This window comes from Giraffa tippelskirchi, chromosome 10 (genome assembly GCF_054371585.1).
Source record: "Giraffa tippelskirchi isolate mGirTip1 chromosome 10, T2T-mGirTip1v1.2.pri, whole genome shotgun sequence".
NCBI lineage: Eukaryota > Metazoa > Chordata > Mammalia > Artiodactyla > Giraffidae > Giraffa > Giraffa tippelskirchi.
The window spans coordinates 29,492,626-29,505,984 of record NC_137284.1 but is presented as its reverse complement, the minus strand read 5'-3'; the positions used below and the strand labels follow the sequence as shown (position 1 = coordinate 29,505,984).

The following is a 13,359-nucleotide window of genomic DNA, read 5'->3' as shown; positions in this document are numbered from 1 at the left end:
GAATGGTTCGGCCAGTCTTCAAGCGAAGCCCCGCCCCCTTCACGTCTATTGGTCATTACTCCCCAAAGTCCCACCTCCCGAGCTTCCAGCCCCGCCTCCCTGCCCCGCAGCCCTTGTTTTCATTCCCCCTGTCACACGAGGCAGTAGCAAGCCCGAAGTGGGAGGAGCGGGAAGAGGGCGGAAAGTGAAAGGCACGGAGCGCCTCTCTTTCCTCTGTCTGACTGGGTTCTCGACTGCTCTGGGCCGCCGTTGTATTGTGGGATCGCGGCGCCGTGCCTGAGACGCCCGGATTCGCAGGGGCGCCCACTTGCTAGCGCCTCCTGTCGTCTGTAAGGTTGCCTGCCGTTCCTTGGCACCCCAACTCCCCTCACCCCCCCAATCGCCTCCTCCTCCTCCATCCTCCAGTTCAAAATGGCGGCGGCGGCGGCAGCGGCGGCGGCGATGGCTCCTCCGGGCTGCCCGGGTTCGTGTCCCAACTTCGCTGTAGTCTGCTCTTTCTTGGAGCGCTACGGGCCGCTGCTCGACCTGCCTGAGTTGCCGTTCCCGGAGCTCGAGCGGGTGCTGCAAGCTCCGCCGCCGGACGTCGGCAACGGAGAAGGTAAGCGAGGGGGCCCGAACGCCCGGCGGGAGGCGGCCCTGGCTTGCTCCTTCTCTCTGCTCCCCACAGACACCCCGGGCCTCCGCGGCTCCGTCCTCCTGCTGAGGCGCAGTTCCGCGCGGCCCGTCTCCTCCGCCCAGCCTCCGGGGGTCTCGGGCAGTGGGGAGGCGGGGCGGAGGCCCCGTAGGGCCAACTCCGCCCGGCGCCCAGCAGAGGTGGGGGCGTCGTGGTCTAGGTCTGCGCTGGGCGCTGGGGATGGGGCGGGGGTCATTGTGCTGGTCGGCCGCACCGGGGGCTGCTACCCCGCGCTGGGGGCTGGGTCCCTCACCCCTTCTCCCTCTCGGTGGCGGAGGAAGGGGAGCGCAGGTTCCGACCAGCTTTGCGCTTTTCTCCTCTACCCCTCCTCCCACCATCCTCCCTACTATCTCGGGGGAGGCTGGGCTCGTCTTCTCCGGGCGCCCCTTTCTCTCCCTCCACCTGGGTGGGCGGGGGCCAGAGAACACTTCATCTCTCCCTCCCTCTAGTGGGAACTCCCCCGAGAGAGAGTCGGCTCAGGTCTCCTTTCCCTTCCCCTCCAGGGCCGGTTTAACCCCCAAAACTCCCTCTGAGTCGGGAGGTTTGCTGCTCCTTCATAGGAAGGGGGTCCTCTTCCATTCTCACTCTGGGGCGGGGGGAGAAGTCGGTTTTGCTTCTCCGCTTTGGTGGGCAGAGGGTTAATTTCTCCTCCCCCATAGTTTTCCTCCTCCTCCCTGCCTCCCCCCCACCCCCCAAAATAATAGAAAAGCATCTCTCCACTTTTCCAGTCCCTTCCCCCTTCATCCTGGCAGTAAGGCTTAGGGGAAGAAGAAGTCGCCCTCCCATTTGCAGGGTAGGGTGGGGTGTTTAGTATGTAGGATGGAGGAGGGGCTCAGACGGAGGGGGAAACAGTTGAAGAAGGTGCTTGTTGCTCATGTTTCTCTCTCTGGTGCCGCCGGTCTATTATTGGTGTTCGCAAGTGGTGCTCCTTCCACATAAGGCCACCGCGCGGGTGCAGGGCGCATGCTCTGCCCGGCCCCATTGAAACTTCCTGCTGCTGCTTGCTGCTGGTGGTTCTTTTCGCTGGAGCATCTCCGCGCCGCGCCTGCTGCCTCTAGCCCTCACTGAGCGCGTATACTCACTCCCTGTTTATTCCCGATCTTTCCTCTTTTTTTTAGAGAAGGGTTTTTTGTTGTTGTGCTCGGAGCATTGCCTTTATCTGGGAACAGCCCTTGGCTGAAGAAGAAACGTTGTCCAAATAGGCCCTTTCCCCCCACTTTTTGTCCGTATTAGGTGGCCACAGTGTGGACTGGGTATTGTGCGAAACAGATAGCTATTTCCTTTTCAAGAAATCAGGGTGTTTTCAGTTCTCCATGGGAATGAGGTTTCTGTTAATAGAATGTATTTACATTGCTAGGAAGAGCCCAAGTGTGAAGCTGTCCAAAATATTACCTAGAGAGTAAATTACGTTATGGCTACCAAAGACTCACATGAATACAGCAATTATGGTACAGGCATATATCTCTCCTTACCTGCCCAAATCTCCTCTACCATTAAAAAGCTCTGGCAAATAAAAGGTTACATTATATAAAGACTTCCTGCAGAATTTCTGGAAAAGTTAAACTCCCCAATATAGTAGCTACAATTTGACGGTTATCAATTTGTATTTATATTTTTTATGGAAATAGTCGTTTTGAAGGACATATGCCTTGTAAGTTACTTTTAGGATATCTTGGGAAATGATGGTAATGTATCTATAAGAAAAATGTGGGAATTTGAGGAAAGGGATTGCTGGTAACTTGTTTTTGGAATATATGATATTTCAACCAAGTTGAAATGCAGGCATAAACTTTATGTCATGGCACTGTATTTTGGGTGGTATATAAGATTGCTTGACTCTCCATTCCTTATAAGTGTTTTGGCCTCTGCATTTGGCTTTTGTTAGAAACAAGAAAAAAAATATCAGGGTCAGTCTAATACTTAATGTTACTTTCTAGCTAGTATTGAACAGTGGGTGACTAGCTGAGTGAAAAATGAGAAATAATGCGAGCCAAGAGAATATACCAGTGGGTTCAGCCACGCATTATTGTTGGTAAGTTTCAACAATGATAATAGATTTTGTCATGCGTTGATCTAAGAATAGTAATCAGTGTTACACAGTTCAAGATACTTGGCAAATGAAGTCTCTGCAGGTGAAATGCTGTGGAGGGAGGAGACTTTCAGGCCTTTGGTGATGGTTAACCTACTTGTAATAATTGATAATACTGCTCCAACTAAGAATGTTTGACTGAGTCTTGGAGAAGGAGTTGTGGTGTATTAGAAAGAATTAAAAGACATTGAATATAGTTAAACTAAATGTTTTGCTGATTATCTCAGGGCAGCTGAATCAGCCTCCTGAATAGTGTAATATTAATACGTAATTTGTGGGGCAAATTACTTAATTTCTGTGGACCTTGGTTTCTTGAGGAAATAGAGGTAATATCTGAAGATCAAATGAAATGTTTCAAAAATCCTTTCATAAACCAAGTACATATATATATATATATATATATTTTTTTTTTTTTTTTGCGCTACTACACTCCATATGTATTCTATTTCCCCTACCAGGGATTGAACCTGGGCACTGTAGTCAAAAGTGCCAAGTTCTAACCACTGAACCCCAGGGAATTCCTGAAATACTCTTGTGTTACAGGTTTTATTAAAGGTATTTATGAGGTAAAAGACACAAAAGTGCATTTGGATGAAAATGTTAATTTTTAGCATGTCATGAGAAAGGACTTTAAGCACAGTATAATGTTGAGCTTTTGTGCTCTTGGGGGATAGTCTTTGTTATAATCAAAGGAGTTTTGCTCTGCATACATTTTAATATTCTTAAAAGGCAGTTCTTAGGGCTGTTGAAAGAATCCTATTGTATAAAACTTGGTTTTTCCTGGTGTGATTATACCGTAAAAAGTTTGTAAAGTATACTCTTCTGAGTTGCCAGTTAAATACTTTTCACCTAGTCATTTACTGTGGTAGGTGTATTGACACCATAACATCTTTGGAGAAGACCTTTTCTCTATATTGTTCTTGTGTAGGCACTTTATGATATTTCCTGTAAGTTTTTGTTTACAAGTCTTATTTTGACATTATGGCTCCAGCTTAGAATGCTTCCTTAATCCCCTACAGTGTCGATCATTAATTTTTATTTTAAAAAATATTTATTTATTTGGCACACTGCGTCTTAGTTGTGGCATGCAGAATCTTCACTCTTCACTGAGGCATGAGGGATTTTTAGTGGCATTTGGGATCTAATTCCCTGACTAGGGATCGAACCCAGGCCCCTAACATTGGGAGTGCAGAGTTTCAGCCACTGGACCACCAGGAAAGTCCCAAATTTGGTTTTGTAAACTACTTTTTTAGTCTTAAGAATATAATAATAGCTTGGAGAATTTTGAGCATTACTTTACTAGCATGTGAGATGAGTGCAATTGTGCGGTAGTTTGAGCATTCTTTGGCATTGCCTTTCTTTGGGATTGGAACGAAGACTGACCTCTTCCAGTCCTTTGGCCACTGCTGAGTTTTCCAAATTTGCTGGCATATCGAGTGCAGCACTTTCACAGCATCACCTTTGAGGATTTGAAATAGCTCAACTGGAATTCCATCACCTCCACTAGCTTTGTTCGTAGTGATGCTTTCTAAGGCCCACTTGACTTCACTTTCCAGGATGTCTGGCTCTAGGTGAGTGATCACACCATCGTGATTATCTGTGTTGTGAAGATCTTTTTTGTAGAGTTCTTCTGTGTATTCTTGCCACCTCTTCTTAATATCTTCTGCTTCTGTTAGGTCCATACCATTTCTGTCCTTTATCGAGCCCATCTTTGCATGAAATGTTCCCTTGGTATCTCTAATTTTCTTGAAGAGGTCTCTAGTCTTTCCCAATCTGTTGTTTTCCTCTATTTGTTTGCACTGATCGCTGAGGAAGGCTTTCTTATCTCTCCTTGCTATTCTTTGGAACTCTGCATTCAGATGAGAATATCTTTCCTTTTCTCCTTTGCTTTTCGCTTCTCTTCTCTTCCCAGCTATCTGTAAGGCCTCCTCAGACAGCCATGTTAGTACTCACATGCTAGTAAAGTAATGCTCAAAATTCTCCAAGCCAGGCTTCAGCAATACGTGAACCGTGAACTTCCAGATGTTCAAGCTGGTTTTAGAAAAGGCAGAGGAACCAGAGATCAAATTTCCAATACCCACTGGATCATCGAAAAAGCAAGAGAGTTCCAGAAAAACATCTATTTCTGCTTTATTGACTATGCCAAAGCCTTTGACTGTGTGGATCACAATAAACTGTGGAAAATTCTGAAAGAGATGGGCATACCAGACCATCTGACCTGTCTCTTGAGAAACCTGTATGCAGGTCAGGAAGCAACAGTTAGAACTGGACATGGAACAACAGACTGGTTCCAAATAGGAAAAGGAGTACGTCAAGGCTGTATATTGTCACCCTGCTTATTTAACTTATATGCAGAGTACATCATGAGAAACGCTGGGCTGGAAGAAACACAAGCTGGAATCAAGATTGCCAGGAGAAATATCAATAACCTCAGATATGCGGATGACACCACCCTTATGGCAGAAAGTGAAGAAGAACTAAAGAGCCTCTTGATGAAGGTGAAGGAGGAGAGTGAAAAAGTTGGCTTAAAGCTCAACATTCAGAAAACAAAGATCATGGCATCTGGTCCCATCACTCCATGGGAAATAGATGGGGAAACAGTGGAAACAGTGTCAGACTTTACTTTTTTGGGCTCCAGAATCACTGCTGATGGTGACTGCAGCCATGAAATTAAAAGACGCTTACTACTTGGAAGGAAGGTTATGGCCAACCTAGATAGCATGTTTAAAAGCAGAGACATTACTTTGCCAACAAAAGTCCGTCTAGTCAAGACTATGGTTTTTCCAGTGGTCATGTATGGATGTGAAAGTTGGACGGTGAAGAAAGCTGAGCGCTGCAGAATTGATGCTTTTGAACTGTGGTGTTGGAGAAGACTCTTGAGAGTTTCTTGGACTGCAAGGAGATCCAATCAATCCATCCTAAAAGAGATCAATCCTGGGTGTTCATTGGAAGGTCTGATGTTGAAGCTGAAGCTCCAATACTTTGGCCACCTCATGCGAAGGGTTGACTCATTGGAAAAGACCCTAATGCTGGGTAGGATTGGGGGCGGGAGGAGAAGGGGACGACAGAGGATGAGATGGTTGGATGGCATCACTGACTCGATGAACATGGGTTTGGGTAGACTCCGGGAGTTGGTGATGGACAGAGAGGCCTGGCGTGCTGCAATTCATGGGGTCGCAGAGAGTCGGACACGACTGAGCGACTGAACTGAACTGATAATAATAGCTACCACTTACTGAGCATTTACTGTGTGCAAACATCTCCTTATTCCTTACAACTACACTCTGAGGTTGATACTGTTATTCCCATTTGGCAAGTATAGAAACTAAGGTTCAAGAGGTTGAGTCAGCTGTTCATTGCCCAAGCTTATATAGAGTTTTGCTAGAATCATATTTAGATTTCATAGTGGTATTGGTTAGAATAGGAAAAGGGTGTGCCAACTGACACTGTAGCCCTCCCAGTTCTCCGTCTAATGTAGCCCTCCCAGTTCTGTGCTCTGTATGGACTTCACCAGCATCCTCTTGATGACGCTTGCTCAGGAGGTATGAATATAAATAAAAGTTGACATTGACTTTGTGGAATTACCAACATCCAAGGCTCCCCAGTATATTCCCTCTTCTCCAGAGGACTTGCTTCTTTAAGAGGAAAATATACTTTTCCATCTTTTAAAGGTAGTCTTAGTATGGGTACTGATTGAGAAGTTATATTTATCTAATAACAGTCTATTAAGGTGTGTGGATGTGGTTGACTGAGTTATCGTATAGTACTAAATAAGTTGGATCATTAGTGTTTTTGTTTGTTGGGGTTTTTAAATTTTAATTTTTAGAGCAATTTTAGGTTTGATTTGTGTTTTGAGTTTTTTAATGATTTGAACTTTGAACTCTTGTGGTCAAAATGTCAAGTATTTATAAAAGGATATACTTTTTTGTTTTAACTAGAGTTGTGACTGTAACTTAATATGTTCTTTTCTGTTAGTGATAATTGAATTGTGTGACAGTAGTCTTTTGGTTCATTCATAAAGTAGAAAGATGACTTTACTGTAACTGGAGTCATCATCTGTTCCTTTGAGCAAAAGATCTTACCAGGTACATGTGCTAGAAGTTGCATGGTTCCACAGTGGTAGACTGTTGGGGGGTAGCATTGCTGGAACCAGAGCCTTATTTGGTTGAAATGTCCAGTTTCAGTTCTTCTACCTTTGAAAGAAGAGATGTCCTTTACACATTTATTAGAGGGAAAGAGAGAAAAGTATTTCTTCATCATTTTTGGTATATCAAAGAGTTGAGATGCCTGGAAAATCCCATGGACGGAGGAGCCTGGTGGGCTGCCGTCTATGGGGTCGCACAGAGTTGGACACGACTGAAGCGACTTAGCAGCAGCAGCAGCAGCAGCAGAGTTGAGGTAATCAAAAGTTATAGAGGATTGGAGGGAGGTTGTTGGCCTTGTCCCAGAACTGGAGGTACTATGGACAGAAGGAATTTTCTGGCTAAATTGGGCCTGTTAATGAAAACTGACTTTCTTGTTGTTTTAATTACTAAGAAGTTTGCCTTGAAATTTATCTGTGTTGTTAAATTCTCAGTAAAGAAGACAAGCGTTTATTAGCTACTTCTTTTACTTACATATAGAGAGAATATTTGCTGTATTTTAAGTACAGTAATCATTATGGTGATTATTTATTTTTAAAAATACTCTCTCTTTTTTTGGCCCCTCAGCTTATGGCATTTTAGTTTTCAGACCAGGGTTTGAACTTAAGTACTTGCAGATGAGAGCACAGAGTCCTAACCACTGGACTAGGGAATTCCCTGTGGTGATTACTTAAAGAAAAAAATTAAACCTTTCCTTTTTAAAAAATTTATTTATTTTATTTTTGGCTGCACTGGGTTTTGTTGCTGTGTGTGGGCTTTCTCTAGTTGCAGTGTGCAGGGTCTGCTGATGCGCGGGCTTCTCACTGTGGTGGCTTCACTTGTTGTGGAGCACAGGCTCTGGGTGTATCAGGCTTCAGTCATTGTGGTGTGTGGGCTCAGCGATTGTAGCTCATGGGCTCTAGATGCCAGCTCAGCGGTTAGGGTGCACGATCCCAGCTGCTCCACAGCATGAGAAGTCCTCCTGGACCAGGGATTGAAGCCATGTCCCCTGCGTTGGCAGATGGACTCCCAACCACTGGACCATCAGGGAAGTCCTGTACCCTTCTTTTAAGGATTTTCTAATCTAGTAAGAAGTAAGTAGCGAAACTACGATTGAGTTGCTATCACCATTCAAATACTTACTTTTTTTCTGTGGGATTTTATCGATTGAAGTTAGTAGTCTTATGAATGCTAGTTTGCAAGTTAATAGATTGAAACTATCTCTAATAACTTTATGGTGAGATGTACAGCCTCATACAATGTGGAAAAGTTGGAACAATTCAGATCCAAAGTACATGTTAACATGAATCATGTATTCAAGAAAGATATTTATGTGTGTTCCTGGATTTAAAAAAATTTCTTTGTCCCTATCCTTGGTGGTTATAGTCGTAATTTTTTTTTAATAGTCTTGATATGCTGTGTCTGAGTATTTTTCATTTTATTTTGTTTTCTATTTTTACTTCTGTGGCAGATCCCATTACAAAGGGTATCAATGTGTTTTCTACTTTTCATTTTAGAATTTTTGAAATATCTATTGCTTGAGAGAATAATCTGGAGCTTCATTAAAAAAAGATTATAGATTCTTTCAGCAATTGTCAATTGATTATGTACTGTGTGCCAGATGTACTATATACACGAGGGATACATTAATGACCAAAATAGATAAAATCCTTGCCCTTATGGAGCTCACAGTTTAGCAGCCAAGATAGACAATGAAGCGGTTTTTTTTCTTTTTTTAAGTTAATATATGGGCAAGTATACTGTATATGCTGATTCATATTTTTAGTGAACTTTGTTATATAATTTGTTAAGCTTTGTATTTATCTTATCTGTATGCTTTTTTCCCTGTATTTGTACAATTTTATCTTAATAATTTTCTGGATGCTGTGATTAATAGGTTTTTATTTTTCTTTGTGTCTTATATTTTTCCACATTTCACTTTCAATACTAATTATGTATGTCTTCACTAATCACACACACAAAAAGTATTTAAAAGTAGTCTTATACCAGAAGTGAAATGGATGAAAGTAGTCAAAAAGTATAAAATTCCAGTTATAAAATAAATCATGGAAATATCATGTATAGGATGGTAACTATAGTTAATAATACTGTTTTATATGTTTGCAACTTGCTAAGAGAGTAAATCTCAAAAGTTCTCACTGCAGGAAAAAAAATTTATAACAATGTGGTGATGTATGTTAACTTTTGATCATTTTGCAATATATATATAAATAGTGAATCACGTTGTACATCTGAAACTAATATAATGTTGTATGTCAATCATGGGCTTCCCTGAATGGTTCAGAGGTAAAGAATCCACCTGCAATGCAGGAGCCATAGGTTCGATCCCTGGGTCCAATACCAGGGTCAGGAAGATCCCCTGAAGAAGGAAATGGCTACCCACTTCTGTATTCTTGCCTGGGAAATCCCATGGGCATAGGGGTCTGGCAGGCCATGGGGTCACAAAAGAGCCAGACACAGCTTAGCAACTAAACAACAACTTGTCAATTATACCTCAAAAAAAAAAAAAAGAAAAGAAATAAGAAAACTAGTTTTATAAGAGGCTTTATCAAAGAAAAATCAAGTTGCTGCTTTATTTACTTTTAATTTTGAATTACCTCTCACCATGAATATTACCATCATCCATGCAAGTCTCCCAGGTCTGAAGGTATGAAAGGTTGTTTCACATCTTTAATGCCTTTTCTTCATCCTTCTATCTGAGTTGAATATTCTTCTCCCTTTCCTTTTCTACTCACTGTACTCCTTCCTGCCCATCGTTAATCTGATCCTCAAGGACCAAATGCACATGTGGAATTTCTTCTGCTTCCTCTGTCTGTCAAGTTAGCCATTTCCATCTTTTTACTCCACATGTGCCCTGTATAGGTTGTGTATCACAATATTCACAACACTTTCTGCACATAGTTTAGCATATGAGACTCTTAAATTTCTTGAGGGCAGGGGTAGTGTTTATGAGATGAATAGTTTTTTCTGAGTTTATTATAAGACCATGTTGTGTTCTAAAACTTAATTTTAGAACTAAATCTTGTTTAAAGTCAACTTTTAAATAAGCATTTACCCACCATATGAGAGGGGGCTTCTGAGAGTTCAGTTGGTAAAGAATCTGCCTGCAATGCAGGAGACCTGGGTGTGATCCCTGGGTTGGGAAGATCCCCTGGAGAAGGGAAAGGATACCACTCCAGTATTCTGGCCTGGAGAATTCCATGGACTGTATAATCCACAGGATCGCAAAGAGATGGGCACGGCTGAGTGACTTTCATTTCATTGCATGAGAATGACACTCTTTCCATTGGTAGTTGGAAAGTGAATGCCATGTTGGTTAGTGATAGCACTTGAATTAACAAGATTTTATGTCCCACTTAATTCGATCTAGTATTTAAAATGAATGCATACAGTTGGAAGTTAAAGCCTAGTCTGTGATAGTCTAATCCAAGAGTGGGCCAATTCAGTTCAGTTCAGTTGCTCAGGTCATGTCCAGCGTTTTATGACCCCATAGACTGCAGCACCCAGGCCTCCCTGCACATCACCAACTCCCAGAGCTTACTCAAACTTGTCCGTTGAGTCAGTGATGCCATCCAACCATCTCATCCTCTGTCATCCCGTTCTCCTCCTGCCTTCAATCTTTCCCAGCGTCAGGGTCTTTTCCAGTGAGTCAGCCCTTAGCATCAGGTGGCCAAAGTATTGGAGTTTCAGCTTCATCATCAGTCCTTCCAGTGAATATTCAGGACTAATTTCCTTTAGGATGGACTGGTTGGATGTCCTTGCTGTCCAAGGGACTCTCAAGAGTCTTCTCCAATACCACAGTTCAAAAGCATCAATTCTTTGGCACTTAGCTTTCTTTATAGTCCAACTCTCACATCCATACATAACTACTGGAGAAACCAAAGCTTTGACTAGATGGACCTTTGTTGGCAAAGTAACATCTCTGCTTTTTAATATGCTGTCTAGGTTGGTCATAACTTTCCTTCCAAGGAGTAAGTGTCTTTTAATTTCATGGCTGCAGTCACCATTTGCAGTGATTTTTGGAGCCCCCCAAAATCAAGTCTGTCACTGTTTCCATTGTTTCCCCATCTGTTTGCCATGAAGTGATGGGACCAGATGCCATCATCTTCGTTTTCTGAACGTTGAGCTTTAAGCTAACTTTTTCACTCTCCTCTTTCACTTTCATCAAGAGGCTCTTTAGTTCTTCTTCACTTGCTGGCATAAGGTGTCATCTGCATATCTGAGGTTATTGATATTTCTCCCGGCAATCTTGATTCCAGCTTGTGCTTCATCCAGCCCAGCGTTTCTCATGATGTACTCTGCATATAAGTTAAATAAGCAGGGTGACGGTATACAGCCTTGATGTACTCCTTTCCCTATTTGGAACCAGTCTGTTGTTCCATATCCAGTTCTAACTGTTGCTTCTTGACCTGCAGACAGGTTTCTCAGGAGGCAGGTCAGGTGGTCTGGTATTCCCATCTCTTAAAGAATTTTCCACAGTTTATTGTTATCCACACAGACAAAGGCTTTGGCATAGTCAATAAAGCAGAAATAGATGTTTTTCTGGAACTCTTGCTTTTTCGATGATCCAGTGGGTGTTGGCAATTTATCTCTGGTTCCTCTGCCTTTTCTAAATCAAGCTTGAACATCTGGAAGTTCATGGTTCACATACTGTTGAAGCCTGGCTTGGAGAATTTTGAGCATTACTTTGCTAGCATGTGAGATGAGTGCAATTGCGCGGTAGTTTGAGCATTCTTTAGCATTGCCTTTCTTTGGGATTTGAATGAAAACGGACCTTTTCCAGGCCAGTTGGCTGTTTTTGTAAATAAAGTATTATTGGCTAACGGCCATGCTAATTTTTACATACTGTTAATAGTAACTTTCACACTAAAGTGGCAGAGGTGACTGATAGTGACAAAAAAGTGTAGTCTACAAAACCTAAAGTATTTACTGTCTGGCCCTTTACAGAAAAAAAAAATTGTGAATGAAGGTAACTCTCAGATGATTTTCTTTGTGTTTGAGAACACTTTTAAAATCAGAATAATACTAATTAAGTGTGTAGAGTGTCTTGTGAATGAAAAATAAAAGCAGTAGTTTCCTCAATATTTATCTAATTTTTTACTGCTCTTCTGTCTTAGGTTAGGTGAATCTAAAAGCTTTTCTGGGGAATTCCCTGATAGTCCAGTGGCTAAGACTCCACTCTCCCAATGCAGTGGGTCCTGGTCAGGAAACTAGATTCCCACACATCACAACTAAGAGTTTGCATGCTGCAACTAAAAATCCTGTGTGCCGCAACTAAGACCTGGCACAGCCAAATAAATATTAAAAGCTTTTCTGTTAACAGAGTGATGAAGACATTACACTGAATTAAAATCGTTCACCCAAGGATAGCCATGGCTTCCTTGGTCTAATTATCCTAAGGCGAGGCTGGGACAGGGGCCGGGTGACTTACTATTGGCAGAAAGGCTTAGAATTGTTATAATATTGCTGTTAACATTGGCTTCAAAGTTCAAGTGTACTGATTTAAGATCTGATTTGGAGGTAGAGTCCCGATCTTGGTGAGGATAAACTTGGGTGAACAATGATACCAGGTTTTTAGATGGGAAAATATGTATTGACTGAAGGTAGAACTTAAAAGATTTACTTAGGGCACAGAGGGTTGGGGAGAACATACTGGGAAATAGCCTACTTACTAGTGGGTGATTTTATGTGTCTTGAGAATCAGTGTTTTACAGGGAAATTAACAGAGTATTGGTTGTAAACCTTTGACATTTGAAATTCTGGATATATCAGGAAATTTACTTTGATACTTTTCCTGATCTTTTTGTCCCAAGCATCCTCAGAGTTGGTTCTGCAAATAAATATGTACCATTTCCTCACTGTTTAAATGTTAGAAGTCTTTTAGGGAAAAAAAAAATTAGATAGAATGAATTATTCCAAATTGTAACCTGCTTTTTTGGAGTTTTGGGATATAGCAAGATTGTAACGCATTGAAGAACTTTGTCTAATCAGAAATATAATGGAGCTTAATTTATACTCCCATGAAAGTCTTACCAAGCTTTACTTTATTAGAATCATAAAGGAATCATCTCCAGTAATACTATCTCAGGCTGGCATGTGAATCCAGACATTCTATAATATTCCTCATTTTAGAGAAATTTTTGTTCTGTAAATTTTGACTGTGATCAACTAGTTTGTCCTTGTCTTTCTTTCTGCCTTGATGGCCTTTTCATTTTATAACCTATCTTCTTTTCTTACATTTATCTGATTTGATTCACCATGATACCTATGTCTCATCCTTTTTCTTTCCTATTTTCCCATATTTTGGACCTCCCTTTCAACCTTAATTAGATTCTTCATTCCTGTCTTTTATAGAAACAAAGTTAAATTATAAAAAAATAAAATAAGGGACTTTGGAGTATGCATCTTTACCATAATTTTGTCGGTAAAATGTCTTTAGTAATAATGTTATAGTT

The 13,359-nt window shown here is 41.8% G+C and overlaps 1 protein-coding gene across 2 annotated transcripts in view; it reads left to right on the top strand.

The window, feature by feature from the left end:
- The first annotated feature begins 133 nt into the window (after positions 1 to 133).
- The window catches only part of RSF1 (remodeling and spacing factor 1), a 154,800-nt gene continuing 141,574 nt past the window's right edge, over positions 134 to 13,359 (top strand). For both annotated transcript variants that reach the window (XM_081537473.1, XM_081537472.1), the window contains exon 1: positions 134 to 598. In XM_081537473.1, the coding sequence (XP_081393599.1) occupies positions 412 to 598 (187 nt within the window). In that variant the 5' untranslated portion in view covers positions 134 to 411. The remainder of the gene's footprint in view (positions 599 to 13,359) is intronic.